This window comes from Syngnathus scovelli, chromosome 8 (assembly GCF_024217435.2).
Source record: "Syngnathus scovelli strain Florida chromosome 8, RoL_Ssco_1.2, whole genome shotgun sequence".
Lineage (NCBI taxonomy): Eukaryota > Metazoa > Chordata > Actinopteri > Syngnathiformes > Syngnathidae > Syngnathus > Syngnathus scovelli.
The window spans coordinates 2,386,884-2,409,333 of NC_090854.1; the positions used below are offsets into that span (position 1 = coordinate 2,386,884).

A 22,450-nucleotide genomic window follows, 5' to 3' on the forward strand; every position below is an offset into this window, starting at 1 on the left:
TAATGGAGAGAATTTTGAATAGCTGTATACAGCTTTATATTTTGAGTGTTTTTGTACTGCATTTTTGAATAATGCACCTGGCGAAATTAGTTTGCTAATATGCTTGACCATTTTTCTTTTGGATTTCATTTATCAAGCACAGTTCACCAATAAAAAATGTGGATTTCGAATCCTCCCTTCTTGGTCTATTCATCTGATTAGTCATGCACTACAATGTCCTTAATGACAAATTCTGTAATTGGGGACATTTATCACATATGAGATTAAAATTAATTATTAAATTAAGATCAATTAGATTAATTACATATTCTGTGATTAATAAGATTAGTTTTAATCACTTGAGCACACTAATATGCGTACACGTGCCCACACACTTTCACATTTTCTTACCAGCAGTTTTATTATTCTTGAGATGGAAGGTCACCTTTTTGCTGTCTGATGTGGGAGTATGACCTATCTGTGGAGCAAAAAAAAATAAAAAGAATGCACAATAAATGTATGTTTCTCTGCTTTTTATACATACATGTAGGATGCATATACATACACTCACGCACATACACAGTGTATAGCTATTTATACAGTAGATTTCTAAAATCGTAATCTTGACTAACTATTACAATCTTTCCTATTGTGACGGAAGACCAACATTACCTCATTGCCAAAGACTGGGTTTTTGCAATTTGCTTCAGTGCTGAAGATGAGTGGTGTTGGAACTTTGCTGCTTCTCTGAAATGAGTCCAAATTACACGACGTCTTTTATCAACTTCGGCTTGGCTTGTAGTAGATGTAGATGAACCATGACTTTTATTTATTGAAGCATTTCATATATGCATGGGAAGAATGTGATCTAGGCTCACAGATGAATATCATGTCAATGTTAAAAATAATGCCCTTTTTAATACTCACTTTTATCTTCTTGACACCAGGTGCTCTGTCTACAATGTCACTGGTTGGTGTAGCAAACTCAAGCTCAGCAGCCTCAAACTCAAGCACCACAGGTATCTTTCTTTTCTTATTTAGTTTCTTTGGGGAATAGTATGCCTCTTTGGTGTTCTTTTCCATGCTGCTAACGTCTTTCACCTGTGCAGAGCTTCGTTTATTTTTCTTCAGTGGAGTTCCCATTTGAGGGTTCGATGCACATTCATTTTCATTGGTATTACTTTTACTTGCAATCATTACTTTCTCTGCTTCATTTTTTCCCCTTTTGCACTCAGGCAAGGCAGTGAGTTCAGCTAAATCTTCTAGTTTGAGTGCTGTGTCAACATCAGCAGAATCATCACAAGGTAGTGAGAGAGAATCAAACGGAATTTGCTGTGAACAAGCTGCAAATGAATTGACTTTCGGACCCTTCAGACCTCTCTCTTTTGTCTTGGCATTGTTTAAGACCTGGAGCTCACTCAATGTGATCTCACAGGAAACAGGATCCACCATCCACCTAACCTGTGATGCAAACCTTTGCGGGGGAGTATGTGTCTCATTTTCTGACTCTTCTTTACCCCCTGATGTTTTCTTTTTTGATTTGTTTTTGTTGGTAATGCCAGAATTGAGTTTTCTGGCTTTATCTGAAGCAGAAACAGTTGACTGTTTTGCTGCCTTATCATCTTCAGACTCATTGAGCAGACTCTTGCTTTGATTTGGAACGTTGGTGCCCTCCATATTCGACACTCCGGCATTTAAATGATCCCCATGACATGCCCTCCTTTTTTTAATTCTTGGCTTTGTGGTGTCTTTGTGAATAAGATCTGTGGTCTTCACATCTTTACCAGAGTCATCATTTTGCTTGAGTTTGTTTTTTTTCTCTGAAAAAGAAAAAGCACAGTTATTTTTCGTAAGTTAGGAGAAATATAATGTAATAACGACTGTACACTTTGCAGTTTGGTATTTACAAATTCCCTTAATCACAGATTTTCGCGACTATGTCTCTCAGCTGGCCTGGGAATGCCTTGGGATCCCCTGGGATGAGCTGGATGAAGTGGCTGGGGAGAGGGAAGTCTGGGAGTCCCTCCTAAAGCTGCTGCCCCCGCGACCCAACCCCGGATAAGCGGAAGAAGATGGATGGATGGATGGATGGATGGATGGATTTTCTTTTCTGATGGCGGCTATCCCGTTATTTGTGGAAAACCCCATCTGGTATTTTTTTTTAGGCAAACTACTACAGTCAAACCTCGGTTTTCGACCACAATGCATTCCAGAAGGCGGTTCGAGAAGTGAATCGTTCAAATTCCGAATCTATTTTTCCCATAACAAATGATGGAAAAAAATTTAATCCGATCCAAGACTTAAAAAAATGCCTTTTTTAAGCATTTTTTCCATTTGCGCATTTTTGTCTGATCGCACAGCGCATCGCCGAACGCACAACTGCACCGTGCTGGTCGCATTATTGTGACAGAGCCGTCGCTGAAATTTAGAAAATATTTTTAAAGTCCTTTCCAAAATTTTTGTGGACCTCAGTGCGCAGGGAGCTTAATTTGGTCCGATCGCACAACCGCAGCACGCTCACTTTCGCATTGCTTTAAGAGCGTCTTTGTGTTTTAGGATGGCTTTACTGCTCCCACTTCCTTTCTTTGGAGCCATGATTAGGGGTTAATACAATCCTCAAAGTAACAAAAATACAATAACGAACGGAGTCAGTCGGCATCCAGGCCGTGCGGTCGGGTTTTCTCGGGTCCTCCCGGCTCATCTCGCGAGGTTCGACCTCCGAATTTTGTTCGACAACCGAAGCAAAAAAATCTACAATTTTTTGTTCGAATTCCGATTTGTTCGAGAACCGGGACGTTCGAAAACCGAGGTTTGACTGTAATTTGCTTTTGCAGGTCCAAAAAATTTATGTGGCAGATCTGGCCTCAGGCCCTTGAGTTTGACACCTGTGTTAACATATTTAACATATTTCTTCCGGAAGAAACCGCCGAAACATGTCAGGTGAATAACCTAAAACAATTTGTTTGATATAAAAGAAACCAGTGAAGTGATTAAATAAGGAAAAACAAAATGAACTTAGTACAATTATTACGAAGAAGTTATGGGGAAGGCGGAAGAAACCGCCGAAACATGTCAGGTGAATAACCTAAAACAATTTGTTTGATATAAAAGAAACCAGTGAAGTGAACATATTTAGTGTTTACGTTTGAGCTCCCGTAATTTCCTGACTATAAGCCACACCTGGATTTAAAACAGACCAACTAAAATTAGGAGAAAATCCTGTTTTATTTATGTACTATAAACCGCACCGGACTATGAGCCACACCGATTATAAGTCGCAGATGTTTTAAATGAAATGTCCTCATTTCTATTACCCGTACTACTAAAACTAAAGCATCTTACAGTATCATAAAAGACAACCGAAGCAAAAATATCTCGAATTTTTCGTTCGAATTCCGATTTGTTTGAGAACCGGGACATTCGAAAGCCAAGGTTTGACTGTATTTTCAGTATATTTGAAAGCATTTGAAATAGTCTAAGTATCTTAAGTGCTTTGGGCATCATAGCTTGCTCTTTAATGGTTTAAACCAGTAACTACCAAAGAGTGGTGCAGGTACCACAAATTCATCCATCCATTTTCTGAACTGCCTAACAAGATGGCACCGAGGATGGTCGCCTCGGTGACTCAAAGTCAAAGTCTGCTTTATTGTCAATTTCTTCACATGCCAAGACACACAAAGAGATCGAAATTACGTTCCCACTATCCCACGGTGACAAGACAATGTACATACAAGTAAACAACACAAGAAAATAAAATCGCTCTCTGCTTTATGTTATTTTGTGTGTTTTTTGCGTCTTCTGCTGCCCACCCCGGATCACTTTTACCAGGGAGGAACTGTTAAACATTGGACAGTCTTCTCCTGATACTTTCTCTCCGGTTTTCACTGACTCAGACTGTTTGACGGAGATTTTAGCCGGAGCGGCAGCGCTCTACAAGCTAGCATGCCGAAGACGGCAGCATGGCAAGCGCGCTGGAGGCCTTGTGAAGTTGAGGCAGAGAGGGTTCCGTGCTGCCCTACCATCAATTCATCTGGCAAATGTCTGCTCTCTGGCTAACAAGATAGACAAACTGCTGCTTCTCATTTCAAGGAACACGGACGTTAGCAGATCCGCCACCCTGTGCTTCATCGAAAGGTGGCTTGACGGATGCACCCCCCATCACGCCGTAGAGCTAACTGGGTTTCAGCTACTACGCGCAGATCGCAGCGCGGAGCTCACGGGAAAATCAAAGGGAGGTGGTCTATGTTTCCATATTAATGAAGGTTGGTGTACTGATGTCACAGTGTTGAGTCTTGCAGCCCTCTCCTAGAAACACTTTCCATAAACTGCCGGCCATTTTATTCACCACGCGAGTTCTCCTCGATCGTTATGGTGGCTGTTTACATTCCACCACACGCATGTGCGATCGAAGCCACGCAGCTGCTGGCTGACCAGGTAACAGACATGGAGAAAAAATTACCAAAACTCACTGATCATTTTAACAGAGCGAACCTCGCACACGAACTCCCCAAATACAGACAGCACAACGTGTCCCACCAGAGGGACACAGACACTAGACTACTGATACGCCGTAATAAAGGACGCATACCGCTCTGTGCCGCGTGCAGCTTTAGGACTCGCGGACCACTGTCTAGTTCAGGGGCGGGCAAACTTTTTGACTTGCAGGCCGAATTGGGTTCCAAATTTTGACTGGGGGGCCGAACCAGGAACAGATGGATGTAGTGTTTGTGTGAAGTAATATAAATATGACATAATATATATGACATGTAAAGGTCATTGCATAAAAGGTTTTGGGCTTTAGTAGGCAGTAAAGCATGGATATTCGAAAAAAATATTTTTGAAAACAAATGCATTTATTAACAGCATTAAAAAACACATTTCACCAAAAAACTATTAGCGATTCTCATTAAATTATAATAGTTTCCATCACTTCAGCGGCTGCAGGTCAGATTTATGAAAGATGTTTATAATTATGAGGCGAATCACATAAAACGGCAAACATTCTGACCAAATAAATCATCTTGAACAATGAGTTAAAGAATACATCTAAATAAAGTAATAAAGAAATCAAAACGGCAACACGGTGACAAATATCTGAAAATCAGAGCAAAGCTTTAACTCACAAACACCTGGTGACAGAGGTGAGGAAACGGGAAACACTTCCTTGAAGTCGGCCTTAAAACTTTTAAAAGTTAACATTAGCCACAAACAGGTGGTGCATCAATGTCCTTGAGCATCCTGCATTGTTTGAAAATGAGACTGGTCGGTAGTTTCAATCCCTGCTATTTGTACAAATTATTTTCAAAATGCATTTTTTTTTTTTTTACAACAAACTCCCCTTCATTTTCAGTGGGAACAGTGTTGTTGGTCTCCCTTTTTTTGCTAGTGCATCATACTCTGGAGTAAAATTTGTTGTGGCAATTCTTAGGATAGAGCCGAGGTGTCCGTTAACCAAGATTGTGACGGGGCTTTGTTGATGTTCACGTGGCTGAATGTCTGCTCATACATGTCGGTCGAGCCAAATTGTCCACTCTTTTTTAAACACTCGGCACTCAGTGTCCGCCTTTCTTTTCCTTGACCGACTCATTTTAATGGAAGGATTCCAGGGGAAGGTTTGTGGGTGGGTTTAGCGTAAAACTGTATCTGAAAGCTCAGGGCACGAATTACGAGAATGCGGACGTCACAGCCCACACTCGAAATTCGGCACTGATAGAAATAGAGCGCGGAGTGCACCGGGTACGTACTACTGAGTACGTAAACGCAATTGTGAATGTGCACCGAGCTTTCTGACATTGCTTCCGGGAGTAAATGCGCGGGCGGAAGTTTCCCCATCTATTGGGGAAACGCAGTCATTGCAGGGAAAATGACAAAAAAATGTTTAATAATACAATTTATTCAGGTTTGGCGGGCCGGATTAAACGGCCCCGTGGGCCGGATGTGGCCCGTGGGCCGTAGTTTTCCTATATCTGGTCTAGTTCATCTGATTCCAACCTACAGGCAGAAAAAAACTTCTAAGCCTGTGGTGAAGACTGTGAGGAAATGGACAGTGGAGTCAAATCAGGGCCTCCAGGCCTGCTTTGACTGCACTGATTTTTTTTTTTTTTTGAAGCTGCAGATTCAGACCTGCATGAACTCACTCGCTTTTGTGAGGACTTGTGTGTGCAGACTAAGACCTTTTACGCGTACAACAACAAACCTTGGTTAACACCAAAACTCAGGATGCTGCGCAAAGCCAAGGAGGAGGCCTACAGGAGTGGGGACCGGGACCTGTTCACACTGAACCGAGAGATGAGGAAAGCCAAGCGGTGTTATGGGGAGAGCCTGGTGAGACACCTCGTTGCCAATCCTGATGCCTCAACAGTGTGGAAAGGCCTGCAGAGCATCACGGGCTTCAAGAACCCCCCCCCGTCCTGTTGAGAACCCAAGGCTTGCAAACCAGCTAAACAGGTTTTACTGCAGGTTTGAACGGTCCACTCACACAACAGGACCTCCTGCAGTACAATCAACATACACACCTCCACCCACAACCCCTCTGTCCATACCTCCATCGTCGTTATCACCTACTCTCTCTCTTTCAGGTGCCGTGTCTGCACTCCCGATCCGCGAGGAGGAGCTGTGTCAGATGTTCCGGAGAAAAAGTTCAGTAGGGCACCAGGCCCAGACGGCGTGTCCCCCTCCTGCCTGAAAGTCTGTGCTGAACAACTGGCACCCACCTTTGCACGGATCTTTAATCGTTCCCTGGAGCTGTGTGAGCGTCCCCCGTGCTTCAAGAGCTCCACCATTGTACCGGGGGCCAAGAGGCCCGCCATCACAGGTTTGAATGATTACAGACCTGTCGCCCTGACATCTGTGGTCATGAAATCCTTTGAGAGGTTGGTGTTGAACCACCTGAATGACATTACGGGCCCCCTGCTCGACCCCCTGCATTTTGCCTACTGGGCAAACCGATCAGTGGACGATGCGGTCAACGTGGGACAGCACTACGTCCTGCAACACCGAGACACACCAGAGACATATGCCAGGATCCTGTTTGTGGACTTCAGCTCGGCGTTCAACATCATCGCTCCTGACATCCTCCACCAGAAGCTCATCCAGCTCACGGTGCCTGCCTCTACCTGTCAGTGGATCACCAGCTTCCTGACCAACAGAATACAGCATGTGAGGCTGGGGACCATCACAGACACCCGGACCACCAACACTGGCGCACCCCAGGGGTGCGTCCTCTCCCCACTGCTCTTTTCTCTCTATACCAATGATCGCTCCTCAGGCGACTCTTCTGTGAAGCTCCTGAAATATGCGGATGACATCATTCTCATTGGACTGAGGCGCCAGAGAATAGCCATGAAAAGAAATCCCATTTATGTGGGACCTTGTCCTCCGACATGGCCCGCTGTAAATTCTTCTGTGAGTTCATGGCGTCGTTAATGTGAGTGTCATTAACTCCTGGAATGTATGTGCAACAGGAAGTCCCAATAATGTGGCACACGCCACCTTGTGCTGCAGTAATCAAGTCCAGAACCATCCTGTTTTGCAAGACCATCAGTTCAATCAATAGCCTGGATCTCTCTGTTTTGTCCATCAGCTAGAAAGTCACAAAAGATTGAAAATAGTGCAGAGTAATTGTTTTCCAACTCTGATCCAAGAAAAAAAACACACATCTTCCCTCTTGTGTTCTGACCGACACCCGTCGGAAGGCTGGGGGTGAGAGTGGACTGGTTTAGTGAACCCCTGGGCTCTGGTCAAATCAGAGCAGGAGGTGTTTTACGACGTTGGGTGAAACAGAACAACTTAGATTGCTTCCTCTGCAGCTGGTCAATCAGTAAAGAGGATGCAAGCACTTTATTATACAAGGTTGTAGAAACAGAAACTAGTGGAGCATTTTAGATAACTACCGTAATTTCCGTACTATAAGCCGCACCGGACTATAAACCACACCAGCTAAAATTCGGGGATATTTTAGTTTTTTTCTTACATAAGCCGCACAGGACTATAAGCCGCACGTACACACAAGTTTTTTTTTACAAAGAAAGACAGTACAGAAAGCCTTTTTAAAGTTTGAATAACATACTTTAACAAGTCTTTCTAAACATTGCCTGTGACGCGGCAGTAATACCGCAGCAACACGGAAGTAACACAGCACTAATAGGGTTTGATTAAATAAAACATACCGGTAAACGTCACTGAGATGCGGCGGTAACACAGCAGCAACACGGTAGCACAGCACTAACAGGGCTGATTAAAAGAACATACTAGTAGAAGTACAATAAAGAGCTTCATCGTCTTCATCTTCCTCCTGTTCACTGAAACCATCGAAGTCTTCCTCACTGTCCGATTGGAATAGCGTTAGATATACTTCGCCTCACACTTTCTCAGTCTCTCTTTCGTCATCGGTTTTATGCATTTCTTCGAGTGTGATGAGGGTCTGTTCATGCTAATCTTATTCATGCACGAAGCGCTAAATTACATTAAATTAGCGAGCGACACGTACAGCTCCAGAGTAGGCGGGACCACGAAATAAAGAAAAGGGTGCCGCAACACAATGTCATCAACATCGACTGCCTTTAGCTTAAAAGCGGCATCATATGCATTTCTTTTGTCCTCCATAATGATGGTTTGTGTATAAAAGCTTCCTTTCAGTAATGTCCATCTTGATTGCGTTCTGCGTGATGCGCGAAATGTTCAAAACACAAACTAGCACGTCCTCTTCGGCGCATTATCTCTTCTTCGTCTGTCTCGCTCTTGCTTCCTGCTAGAGCGCCCCCTGGAGGCCGTAAAAATCCATATATACACCGCGCCGCCATTTAAGTCTCAGGGTTCAAAGTAACCTTCCGAATAAAATGCATTAAAAGTTCACATTCATTACAACTTGTTTTTGGTGAGCAAAATGTCAGAAGAATTGAATTTACCGTATTTTCCGGACTATAAGTCGCTCCGGAGTATAAGTCGCACCAGCCATAAAATGCCCCAAAAAACATATATAAGTCGCTCCGGAGTATAAGTCGCATTTTGGGGGCAATTTATTCGACAAAATCCCACACCAAAAACAGTCATGAACGAGCAACAACAGGCTAAACGATAGCAACAACAGGCTAAACGATAGGTATGCTAACGTGACAAACACAAACAAAGAGCTGAGAACGGGCCTGACGTAACATAGAGTGATTAAGGACAACTATTAGATGAATAACATGTTTATATAACCATCAGTGTCACTCCAATTCATTAAATAGCAACAACAGGCTAAACGATAGGTATGCTAACGTGACAAACTCAAACAAAGAGCTGAGAACGGGCCTGACGTAACATATAGAGTGATTAAGGACAACTATTACATGAATAACATGTTTATAAAACCATCGGTGTCACTCCAATTCATTAAATCCATCGATCGTTCTTTGTCAACAATGGGTGCGCACGGCTGAGGGCGCTTGCGCTTCAAAATATTCCACAGGCTCATATAACGATAGATAAACTATATTTTAAATAACTATAATATAAGCCAATAATATTATCAAACCATCCGTGCACTTTAATTCCATTAAATCCATCGATCAAATTCCTCGTCCTTTGTCAACATCGCCGCGCGTGCGCCCTGACGTCAGCCTCGTCTTTATTCCACAGATCTACTATATAACTATATTGTAGCGTTAACAAAGTACAAGGATAGACGTAGGTTTGGTAAACGGCTCTTTATTAAACAAAACAAACTTCCAAGCGTGTGGCGGCGTGGACTTCCAGACAGACCGGGCGTGCGTAATGGCCATGTCCGAGCCCCGCGCACCGTTCGCGGACAGCCACTCGGCCGAGCGTCGGCCCCCGACTCAGTAGAGACCGGGCGTGCGTAAAAGCCATAATAGTATTTCAAACCTTCTATGTCACTCCAAATCCTTAATTCCTTCAAACTCTTTGTCCTCCGTGTCACTTAGAAATGATCACCGCTAATGATGCCGGTAGTCCTTGTGTGGGCACGTTTGTATGTAAACAACCGGCGCGCCGCGCTACTGACGTCACTTGAAATAGTAATCCATTGGTACATCACGGTTCTCCAAACTTTCTTTCTGCTGCTCGATTACTGTTTTCAGCTGCATATTTTACAACTTGTTTGTTACAAGTTTGTAACCTGCAAAATATGAGTTTCTTTTTGGTGCCATTTTTCTTAAGCCCACCCAGTTGATGAGTCACGGCCAACGGTAAAATTTAGAGCGCCCTCATCCAGTTTCGTCTGAAAATATAATTTTTTTTGGTTGTTTTATCAAAGTCAAAGTCTGCTTTATCGTCGATATATTTTTTTATATACTAAGACACACAAAGAGATTGAAATTACATTTCCACTATCCCTCGGTGAGATAGTACACATATGCATACAAGCAACACAAAAAAAAACAAGAAGGCACTAACAATGAATAAATAAGAGTATTGAATAAATGATAAATAAACAAATAATAATAAATAATAATAATAAATATAAGAGGAGCAAAAATGGAGCAAGTGTACATACAGCAGACAGTGGACTTGGATATGGTGCTTTAAAGTGTTAATTGCTTTATTTGATGTTTTCTCTATTTTTTATGTTTTGAATATGTTCAAGATAAAGAAATAAAAGCATGTGATCAACTATACTAAAAATAACATGGGAAGTGGTCAACTATACTTGTAAGTGATGTCTTAATGATCAAGTAAAAATTTGTGAAAAAAAAACATATAAGTCGCTCCTGAGTATAAGTCGCCCCCCCACCCAAACTATGAAAAAAACCGCGACTTATAGTCCGGAAATTACGGTAAATGCTGATTGATTGGGTTTTAATACAATGCAGATGGTCCAAACAGCGCCACTGCTTTGTGTAATCTCTGAGTCACATGGCAGACTAAGAGAAAGGGTTTAGAGCACAGGTGTGAAACTCCAGGCCCGGGGGCCAGATACGGCCCGCCACATTATTCTATGTGGCCCGCGAAGACAAATTGTTCATCAAATCCGTGTGTCATTACTAGAATTGCAAATTGTCTTCACTTTTAATATCTTTTTAAAAATATATTTGACCAGTTTTTACTTGTCTGATTGGAAAACGAGTTATTTGTCAGTTTGTTTTGTAGCTTTTACTGTATATATGAGGTGCTCATACATTTATTTGGGTTGACAGTCATAATGGCCCTCCGAAAGAAGCTATGACTGCAATGCGGCCCGCGAAAGAAATGAGTTTGACACCCCTGGTTTAGAGCCCTATGACGCAGGTCACCTAGCGTGCATTCCTACTAAAGCTCATAATATTCACAAGCAAGACAGCCAGAATAAGCAGCAGTCATAGTAGTGTTTCAAAATAGTATTTTTGTTGTTTTTTTCTTCAAGATACCGCACAACAGTGGTCCACAGCCTTTTTACGAGTGTATAAAAGTGATCAAGTCATCACAAAAATCACGAAAAAAATCTTATATAAGCCGCACCTGACTATAAGCTGCAGGGTTCAAAATTTGGGAAAAAAAGTCACGGTTTATAGTCCGGAAATTACGGTAACTAAGCAAGAATGTTTCCACACCATTTGGAAAGTTTCAACAACTGAGTGGTTAAACTTTCCAGAGTCAAGGAAAGGTGAAAGGTTTAAACAAAGTTAATAATTCAAGTCTACATTCCAACATAATCATACGATCAAAATAATTTGTCAAGCCTAACACCGTGGACTACTGCGAGGGCGCGTCAGCCGGCCAGCACAGCGAGAGCAGAGCGGAGCCGTGACATGTTTACGGTAGTTTATCACTTTGTGAGTTTTAGTGAAGCCCTAACGAATATTTCTAAAAGTCTGTTTAACTTTAAAATTTTTAAAAAGTGTAAAAATCCTGTGAGTTTTAGTGAAGCACGAAAGAATGTTTCTAAAAGTCTTTTTAACTTTAAAATGATTAAAAAGTGTAAAAATCGTGCTAACATCGTAAACATTGACTCCACATTGCGGATTCGCTCATCGTCTTGGAACCAATTACCAGCAATAAACGAGGGATCACTGAATTACGTTAGTTATTTCTAATGTGGAAAATTGCTTCAGAACTCAATGGTTTTGCTTCTCAACGCTCCTTCTGGAATGAATTAGCGTTGCGATCTGGGGCTCTACTGTATAAGACAATAATATCATAATGTCTTCAGGTCCAGACTATTTTATTCTATGTGAAGGTTCAGAGTTTTTTGGAGCATGAGCAGTTGAGTTATTAATCAAGAATTTGCTCTTTTGCGGCAAAGGAAATATGATGCTCGAAAATTGATGTCACATAGTATCTTGGAAACAAAGAAATTCACCATTTGTTGTACTGGGTCTAAAGATGGTACACCCCAAGTTTGAAGTGAATCAGATGAATCATCCAAGACAAAGGTGCATAAGTATGCAAAAAATGCCTAAAATTGGTCATACAAAATACATATATACACCGTACTGGCCCGAATATAAGACGATGTTCTTTGCATTGAAATACGACTGAAAAAGTGGGGGTCGTCTTACATTCGGGGTCTAAACATTATACCCATTCACTTGCGCGCAGCTGTAAGTTAAAGGTTGCTGGTATCAACAGAGTATGTTGCTGTGATCGTGTGCGCCTTTGACACAAAATGAGTATATACATATTTCATTGTTACTACTGTCCACTGTTGTGCCGTTTGTCCGATCGCGGTTTGCTTCGTGAGCGCGCCGTTTGATTGACAGCTCCGGCGCACTCCTTTAAGTTTGCCTCGCATCGTACACATAAGACTACAGCCGTTACGCAGCGGCACGGCAACTAATGGTCGCCAGCAAATGTATTTTGTTGTCTCGATGACTTATGTCTGGTGCTGAGAGTATTTCATTTATGGTTATTTAGTATAGCGGAACTGTTACGCGCAGTTAGTTATGTAATGTGTGCCGTCTACGAGTGTTGTGTGATGTCAGAAGTTGAGCGTTGACTTGCGTGTTGTATTTCTGTCTGTTGCAGAACCGCGCGCGCACGCACGCACGCACGCACGCACGCACGCACGCACGCACGCACGCACACACGCACACACGCACACACGCACACACGCACACACGCACACACGCACACACGCACACACGCACACACGCACACACACACACACACACACACACACACACACACATACAATAATCACACGCACAAGAATCACACACACACCCAGACTCACCCATGTACACTACACACACCTGCTCTCACATCCGCGTGTGCCTATACCCTTTTGCCAGTTTGCCTGTATGCCCCTATGAGCCACAGTGCCTGTTACCTTTTTGCCAGTAATTCAGTAAAGCAATCAAAACTGAACCACGTCTTCCCTCCTGTGTTCTGACCGACACCCGGGGGCGAAAAGAGCATAACCATCTGAGCCAACCTCCTATACAGTCCTCAGGCTCCCCAACAATAGCGGTAGAAGTTTGCATCATTTTATTGCAATGTTTTTCCTTATTCAGATTTGTTTCAAGAGTACAGTTACAGTTACACTTTGATGGTTAATGCAGTTATTGCACAGGTCTCCCCTGTGCCGGTCCCGAGCCCGGGTAAATGCAGAGGATTGCGTCAGGAAGGTCATCCGGCGTAAAAACTGTGCCAAAAACCTCTCATGCGAATCATTTGGACAAAAACGAATGGTTTGCTGTGGCGACGTGTTTGGGGATAAGCCGAAAGGAGCCACCACCTAAATGCAGTCGAAGGCTTGATGTAAACCTAACTCGTCATTATGTTTTATTTGTATTGAACATAAGCAGTGTTGAAAATGGATGGATGCATGCCTATTTTCTTTTTACATGAATAAACATTTACTGAGCCATCTTATTGTGATATATTTCCACTGGCGCATAGTTGGCAAATGACTAGGCTTGATTCCCACATTTTGCAGTGATAAAGGGCATTACAGTTCTTAAATGATTCCCTTACTTCCACGCTTCATCTTATTTCTGCTGCCAAACATTTCATCATCCTCATCTGTTGAGACTTCCTCAGGATAGCCATCTTGAGGAAATATGCCTAAAAAAAAGGCAGAGAAAGAGTCACATAACACAAGCGGAAAATACATTTTGTTTAGACTACTAAAACAAAAAGCAATACCTTCACTGAGATCCTGCAGCCTGCCATTCAATAGAGAGAAACAGAATGTTAAAAGACAAGTAAGGCTAATAATGCATGTCAGAAATAACATTCTCTTCGCAGGAAACCGATCTTTTCAAATGAGTTGAACAACTTTATCAATTGAAAATTTGTGAATAGGGATCATTTCTGCCTTATTAAATTCTTATTTAAAGCAGGGCAACTTCTTGGGTACTGATAATGCAAAGTGTTACAAATTTCATAAACTGATCAAGTATCGTATTTTCCAGACTATAAGTCACTCCAGTGTACAATCAGCCATAAAATGCATATTAAAGAAGAAAAAAACATATACAAGTCGCACAAGAGTACAAGTCACATTTTTGGGAAATTTATTTGACAAAATCCAACACCAAGAACAGACATGAATAGGCAACAACAGGCTAAACGATGCAGTATGCTAACGTTACATAAACACAAACGAGGAACTGAGAATGTGCCTGACATAACATATTAACAGTTAGTCAAATAACTATAACATAACACGTTTATCAAACCAGCCGTGTCACTCCAAACCATTATCTATGTCCTCTGTCACTTAAAAAAACACTGCTGACTCCGGAAGTACATGTGGCGCTGAGGTCAGACTCATTGTCAGTTGCGGCTCCAATTATTCCACAGTGAAAATAACATGTGATCAACTATACTATACTATAGTGAGTAATGTGTTGATGATAAAGTAATAATGTTTATAATTACACATATAAGGCGCTCCTGATTATAAGTCACACCCCGGCCAAACTACGAAGAAAACTGCATCTTATAGTGCGGAAAATACGGTATAAAAAGTATCATTTTCAAATATTGTTTCCAAAAAAAACCTGACAGTGCAGAAAATACAGTATTAAAGTATAAATATCAAATATTGTTTCCAAATTCACACTAATGATGCCTCACTAAAATGGGTGTCTGACAACTCCTTAGTCCTTTTTCCCCCCAGAAATGGGATTATTAACACAGATTTGATAAGAACACAGACAGCAACATTTAATACAATATGATACTCAAAATTTTATGACATACTTACACTTTGATGATTTTGTAGATTTTCTGTCTATTCTGGCTGGGTGTACTACTTCGACTTGACATCGCTAACAACTTGTCAGCAAGAGCTGCATAGTCGAACTATAAAACAAATGTTTCAAGGGGGAAGTGTCTGGATGAAAAGTGGTCCAGTGTAGCATATCAATTTTAAATGAACCACATTCATTAATATCTATACCTATTCATTATTAAAACAACAAAATGCATTTAGGTTAAAAATACAAAATCAAACCTGTAGAACTGGTGCTACATTATCGTCATCAAATGGTAACTCAGTGTCAAAGTCTCCTGATCCATGATTGTCTTGTTCAACGTATAATTCACTACCTGAAAACAAAGAAACCAGCAAATGTCTTCCTAATATCTTCCAAAAAAATTATTCACACACTGCAGACATTAGACAAACGAGCTCAACATGAATGAGTACACAGCTTGATTTTCAAAATGAATGTCATTCATTGATTCAATTAAATAGAAGTTTGACTAGACTTGTGTACCCAGTAGTAAACGTACATGCAGAAACATGGAACATTGGCTCCGTGTACCCCAAAAACTGTTAAATAAATAAATGTTTCGAGCCACACATTTTTTTTCAATTAATTTCTGTTCTATTTTTGTCAGAGAATGAGATGCAGCTAAATACGCATCTGATGGGCATCCATTACTTGGCATTATCTTCCGAAGACTAAGCCATTTTGACAAAATAACCTATCATTTCTTCCATGGCAGTACTGCTCTCTGAAGCGACGCGACGTAAATAAAGCTTCCCATTGTACATGTGCAAAATATGCCCTCCAAAAGGGGCACGATTAAGTAAATCTAGTTGAATTACTTGAACTTGTACCACCCAAGTGACCATGTGTAACACACAAATATGAGTACAGTTTGGACATCCCACCCACATAAACAATCCCCATTTAGCTGCTACTAAATACATAGCTAGCCACCGAAGCAAAGTAGCAATCAAAGGCGTCATCTTTTGAGTGTACATATTTGGAAGACGAAATGTTCCCACCAAATGGATGATCATGACAAATATCATTACACATTAAAGGGGCATTCAACTACTGTATTTTCCGCACCACGAGGCGCTTTGGGTTAAAAGGCGCGGACTCAATTCTTGGGGCTTATCTGTATTTAATCCACACATAGGGCGCACAATATTATAGGGCGCATGCATGCCATGACTTACGGTAAACAAATAAAGATCACGGGAGCAAGATGGTGAGTTTGGTTGTACAGTGGAGCCTCGGTTTTCGAACATCCCGGTTCTCGAACAAATCAGTATTCGGACAAAAAATTCGAGATTTTTTTGCTTCGGATGTCGGACGAAATTCGGTTGTCGAACCTCGTGAGATGAGCCGAGAGGACCCGCATGCCAACTGACTCCGTTCGTTATTACGTTCTCGATACTCTGAGAATTGCATCAACTCTAATCAAGCCTCCAAAGGAAGCATGTGGGAGCAGTAAAGCCATCCTAAAACACAAAGACGCTCCTAAAGCAATGTGACACTGAGCGCCCGGCACGCTGCGGTTGCGCGATCGGACCAAATTAAGCTCGTTGCGCACTGATGTCCACTTAAATTTTGGAAAGTACAGCAGGACTATAATATTATAAAAATAAATAAATAAAAATATTTTCTAATTTTCAGCGACGGCTCTGTCACAATAATGCGACCAGCACGGTCCAGTTGCGCGGCCGGCGATGCGCTGCAGTTGCGCGATTGGACAAAAATGTGCAAATGAAAAAATGCTTAAAAAAGGTGAGGGTTTTTTTTTTTTTTTGCTTGGAACGGATTAATTATTGTTCCATTATTTGTAATGGGAAAATATGATTCGGAATTCGAACGATTCACTTCTCGAACAGCCTTCTGGAACGCATTGTGTTCGAAAATCGAGGCTCCACTGTACTTTATTCTACTGTTTAACCATGTACTCCACTGTATTCACATTATTATTAATTGATATTCATAAGCAAATCCATCCAAGTCCTTATCTCCTATATCCGTTTTAAACAGTTGGGCAAGTTCGCCATAAAACATGCCAAGTTCCTTCTCATCGTCTCGTCGTTGTCACGATGCACTTCTGCAATGATCCTGGCTTTACAGAAAGCTCTAATTGTGCCTCGTGAGAATGTCTTTTTCTATGCCATTTTAGAGGGCTCTAATGTTTTCTTTGCACAAACGATAGTAATTATTTATCAAATGGCGGCGAAGGTACATACTCTACATGTTACGTACTGCCCTTTGATTGGTTTACCACCCTGATCTACGTAAAACATAATGTCCTCTGATTGGTTTATCGGCTCTACAGATTACGCCTGTATATCACGTCTCTGTGTGGTGGAAGCCACACAAACAACTTTACAGATTTGCACAAACGAGAGTATTTATTTCTCAATGGCGGCGGAGGTACGTACTTTAAGTGTTATGTACAATCCTCTGATTGGTTTACCGCCCTGATCTACGTAAAACGTAATGTCCTCTGGTACATCGGGTTTACAGATTAAAGTAATCCCTCGTTACATCGCGGTTTATTTATCGCAGCTATATTACATCGCAGATTTTTTTTCCAAATAAAAAAAAAAAAAAAAAAAAAAAATCAAAAATTCAAAATAAAACTTCTAAATTGAGGAATTATGGCACGAAAATTGCTCACACGCCAGCAGAAGGCAGGGAGTGCCCACACAATTGCAGTACGTACACTTGTACCTTTTTATAATAAAAAGGTTATGATAAAGTTCTAAAAACATATTTAGAGTATTGTACCTTGTTATATTTTTTAATAAGAGTTCTAAAAACATTTACAGTACATACACTTGTACCTTTTTGTTATAATAAGTTCTAAAAACATATTTACAGTATGTATACTTTAACTACATCTACATGTTGCACACACACGCACGCGCGCGCGCACACACAATCATATTTATATTTAAACATTATTTTCTGTGTGTCATTTATACTACATAATATAGTATTTACATGTTTGAAACTATCATTTAATGTTCTAATGATAACATATGCACTTATATGGTTTAATATACACTTATTGATACACAAAAAAATATGTATGTTTAAAAAAAGTGTGACACTACACGGATTTTCACATATCGCGGGTGGTCTTGGAACCAATTATCAGCGATAAACGAGGGATTATTGTAGTCCTGTATATTACGTCTCTGTCGCGAAAGCCACACAAAACAACTTTACAGATTTGCACAAACGATAGTACTTATCAATGGCGGAGCTGTGGCCGTAAGGTCGTTGGTGCATGTTATGGCGGCAATCCCCGAATCCGCTGGTGGACACCGGCGTCAAGCTGAAGGAGTCCTATCGGGCCATTTTGACCTGCGGGACTCCGGAGGCAGCTGACAGGTACCGGTTGGCCAAGCGGAACGCGGCTTTGGCGGTTTCTGAGGCAAAAACCTGGGCGTGGGAGGAGTTTGGCAAGGCCATGGAGAATGACTTCCGGACGGCTTCGAGGAAATTCTGGTCCACCATCCGGCGTCTCAGGAGGGGGAAGCAGCGCACCGTCAACAGTGTTCACAGTGGAGATAGCGTGCTGCTGACCTCGACTCGGGACGTCGTGAGTCGGTGGGGAGAATACTTCGAAGACCTCCTCAATTCCACCGACTCGCCTTCCATTGTGGAAGGACGGCCTGGTGACTCTGAAGCGGACTCTCCAATCTCTGGTGTCGAAGTCACTGAGGTAGTTAAAAAACTCCTCGGTGCAAGGCCTCGGGGGTGGATGAGATCCGCCCGGAGTTCTTAAAGGCTCTGGATGTTGTGGGGCTGTCATGGCTGACACTTCTCTACAACATTGCGTGGACATAGGGGACGGTGCCTCTGGATTGGCAGACTGGGGTGGAGAGTGTGTTCCAATTACAGGGGAATCACACTTCTCAGCCTCCCTGGTAAGGTCTATTCAGGGGTGCTGGAGAGGAGGGTCTGTTGGGAGGTCGAACCTCGGATTCAGGAGGAGCAGTGTGGCTTTCGTCCTGGCCGTGGAACAGTGGACCAGCTCTACACTCTCGGCAGGATCCTCGAGGGGGCATGGGAGTTCGCCCAACCAGTCCACATGTGTTTTGTGGACTTGGAGAAGGCGTTCGACTGTGTCCCTCGGGAGGTTCTGTGGAGGGTGTTTCGGGAGTACAGGGTGCCGAGCCAACTGATAAAGGCGGTTCGGTCCCTGTATCACCAATGCCAGACTTTGGTCCACATTTCCGGCAGTAAGTCGGATTTGTTCCCTCCGATTCTGTTCATAATTTTTATGGACAGAATTTCTAGGCACAGCCGAGGCGTTGAGGGTGTCCAATTTGGGGACCTCAGCATTGTGTCTCTGCTTTTTGCAGACGACGTCGTGCTGTTGGCTTCTTCAAGCCGTGATCTCCAGCTCTCACTGGAGCGGTTCGCAGCCGAGTGTGAAGCGGTCGGGATGAGGGTCAGCACCTCCAAATCCGCATCCATGTTCTATGGTCCTCGGTCGGAAAAGGGTGGAATGCCTTCTCCGGATCGGGGATGAGAGCCTGCCCCAAGCGTCGGCAGTAATGCGGACTCCGTACCGGTCCGTCGTGGTAAAGAGAGAACTGAGCCAAAAGGCAAAGCTCTCAATTTACCGGTCGATTTACGTGCCTACCCTCACCTATGGTCATGAGCTATGGGTCGTGACCGAACGAACGAGAGCCCGGATACAAGCGGACGAAATGAGTTTCCTCCGCCGGATGTCCAGGCTCTCCCTTAGAGATAGGATGAGAAGCTCGCCCATCCGGAAGAAACTCGGAGTAGAGCCGCTGAGCCAGATGAAGTGGCTTGGGCATCTCATCAGGATGCCTCCTGGATGCCTCCCTGGGGAGGTATTCCGGGCATGTCCTATCGGTAGGAGACCCCGTGGACGACCCAGGAGGCACTGGAGAGACTATGTCTCTCAGCTGGCCTGGGAACGCCTTGGGATCCCCTGGGATGAGCTGGATGAAGTGGCTGGGGAGAGGGAAGTTTGGGAGTCCCTCCTAAAGCTGCTGCCCCCGCGACCCAAACCCGGATAAGCGGAAGAAGATGGATGGATGGATATACATATTGCCTATTCAAGATGGCGGCGCGTGCACACGCAGCGGCCACTCTCTGTCCCGTTCGGTGTTTTGTGAGTGTTTACTGAGTGTTTGTCTGGCAGTTTTGTGTGTATTCGTCTCGTGTGATACGTCGTGCTACTAGTGCGGCGGGCATGTTCTGCTCAACATCGGCGGAAGTGGGTTTTATGGCGTTCTGGACTTTGGTGTGGAGAGATTTGCTGCTGGTGTTAGCGCTCGGACTGGTTCGTCATGGAGCGACGCCGGACTGGCCTGCTCTTCCTCCCCCGGTTGGACTGCGTCCTGAGCTCGGACTGCTCCGTCCTGGAGCATTGTTGGGATGCGTCGGCAGCGGGTCTGCGAGGCAGCGGAAGAGGGGCCAGCGCGGAGACGTCGGGCCAGGCTTGCGGCCAACCCAGCTCGCCCATCCGTGCCTTCCATTCTCCTGGCGTACGTTCGTTCGCGGGACGACAAGATGGGTTGCGTTCGCCTGATAGGATCCACGAACCGGACAGTGCGTGCCTGCTGTGTGCTCGTGTTCACAGTGGCCTGGTTGACTGTCATCTTACCGGACTCTGCTGTGCATCGGGAGCGGCTAGCGTGCTATCACGCTTATTGTTCATTGATGTTGACTTCTTATGTTATTTTTCCTGTGTTGTTTACTTGTATGTGCGTTGTGAACTCTGTCTTGTCACCCTGGGATAGTGAGAAACGTAATTTCGATCTCTTTGTGTGTCTTGACATGCGGAGGAATTGACAATAAAGGAGACTTTGATTTTGACTTTGATACATATATATACGCACGCGCGCGCGCACGCACGCACACACAATATATATACTATATATAATACATATTACATATATACACACACACACAGATATATACACATTTTTATATATACATGTATACATACACACAGATATATACACATTTTTATATGTACATGTATACATACACACATGTATACACACATGTACACATTGATACACATACATACACATATATATATACACGTTTTTATACACATACACGTAAATATATACACATGCAGACACACACACACATATATATATACATACATAGTATACATATATACATACATATAGTATACATATATACATACATACATACATATACACACATACATATACATATACACACATATACACTACCGTTCAAAAGTTTGGGGTCACCCAAACAATTTTGTGACCGTATGGTACGCAAGAAGTGCCCATCCAACCAATCCAACTTGTGGGAGCTGCTTCTGGAAGCGTGGGGTGCAATATCTCCAGATTACCTCAACAAATTAACACCTAGAATGCCAAAGGTCTGCAATGCCGTAATTGCTGCAAATGGAGGATTCTTTGACAAAAGCAAAGTTTGATGTAAAAAAAATCTTATTTCAAATACAAATCATTATTTCTAACCTTGTCAATGTCTTGCTATTTTCTATTCATTTCACAACGTTTGGTGGTGAATAAGTGTGACTTTTCATGGAAAACACAAAATTGTTTGGGTGACCCCAAACTTTTGAACGGTAGTGTACATACATACATATACACACACATACATACATATATAGACATATACATACATAAATACATATATATACACACACATTATATTTTTTTATCTGCCGAGGGAATTTACCGCGATTCTGCTAGTCGCGGTATACATCCCGCCTTCCAACATCGAAGGAGACAGGATCGCGGCGCTTGGTGAACTGTACCAGGCTGTCAGTGAACAGCAAACAGCGCACCCTGACGGTTTCACCATCTTCGCTGGAGACTTCAATCATGCCAACCTGAAGTCTGTTTTCCCGAGGCTTCACCAGCATGTTCCTTTTCCGACACGTGGAGACAGCTTCCTGGACCTAGTCTACTCGGCGCAAAAGGGAGCTTTCAAAGCCACCCCCCTGCCCCATCTGGGGCTTTCTGACCATCTCACCGTTTTGCTTTTGCCCGCATACAGACAATTGGTAAAGGCATCCAGGCCGGTTCGGAGGCGGGTTCAAGTGTGGCCTGAGGGTGCCTCCGATGCACTTCGTGACTGCTTCGACACCACTGACTGGGACTTGTTCAAGCAGGCAGCCACCTACAACGATTGGTCGGATATAGAGGAGTATACTGACTCTGTTACCTCTTACATCACGAAGTGCATCGATGATGTGACTTGCTCGAAATCCGTCGTCACTCGCGCGAACTGGAAGCCGTGGCTGACGGGGGCTGTCCTCAGACTGTTGAGGGCCAGGGACA

General features: G+C 43.0%; 1 protein-coding gene across 2 annotated transcripts in view; it reads right to left on the minus strand.

Annotated features, from left to right (window-relative positions):
- Nucleotides 1-22,450, minus strand: part of LOC125973191 (ribosomal RNA processing protein 1 homolog B) — an 88,761-nt gene that overhangs the window by 21,323 nt on the left and 44,988 nt on the right. For both annotated transcript variants that reach the window (XM_049727067.2, XM_049727066.2), the window contains exons 9-15: nt 15,362-15,456; nt 15,113-15,210; nt 14,047-14,066; nt 13,876-13,965; nt 907-1,799; nt 652-726; nt 391-457 (exon numbers count right to left, since the gene is read on the minus strand). In XM_049727067.2, the coding sequence (XP_049583024.1) occupies nt 391-457; nt 652-726; nt 907-1,799; nt 13,876-13,965; nt 14,047-14,066; nt 15,113-15,210; nt 15,362-15,456 (1,338 nt within the window). The remainder of the gene's footprint in view (nt 1-390; nt 458-651; nt 727-906; nt 1,800-13,875; nt 13,966-14,046; nt 14,067-15,112; nt 15,211-15,361; nt 15,457-22,450) is intronic.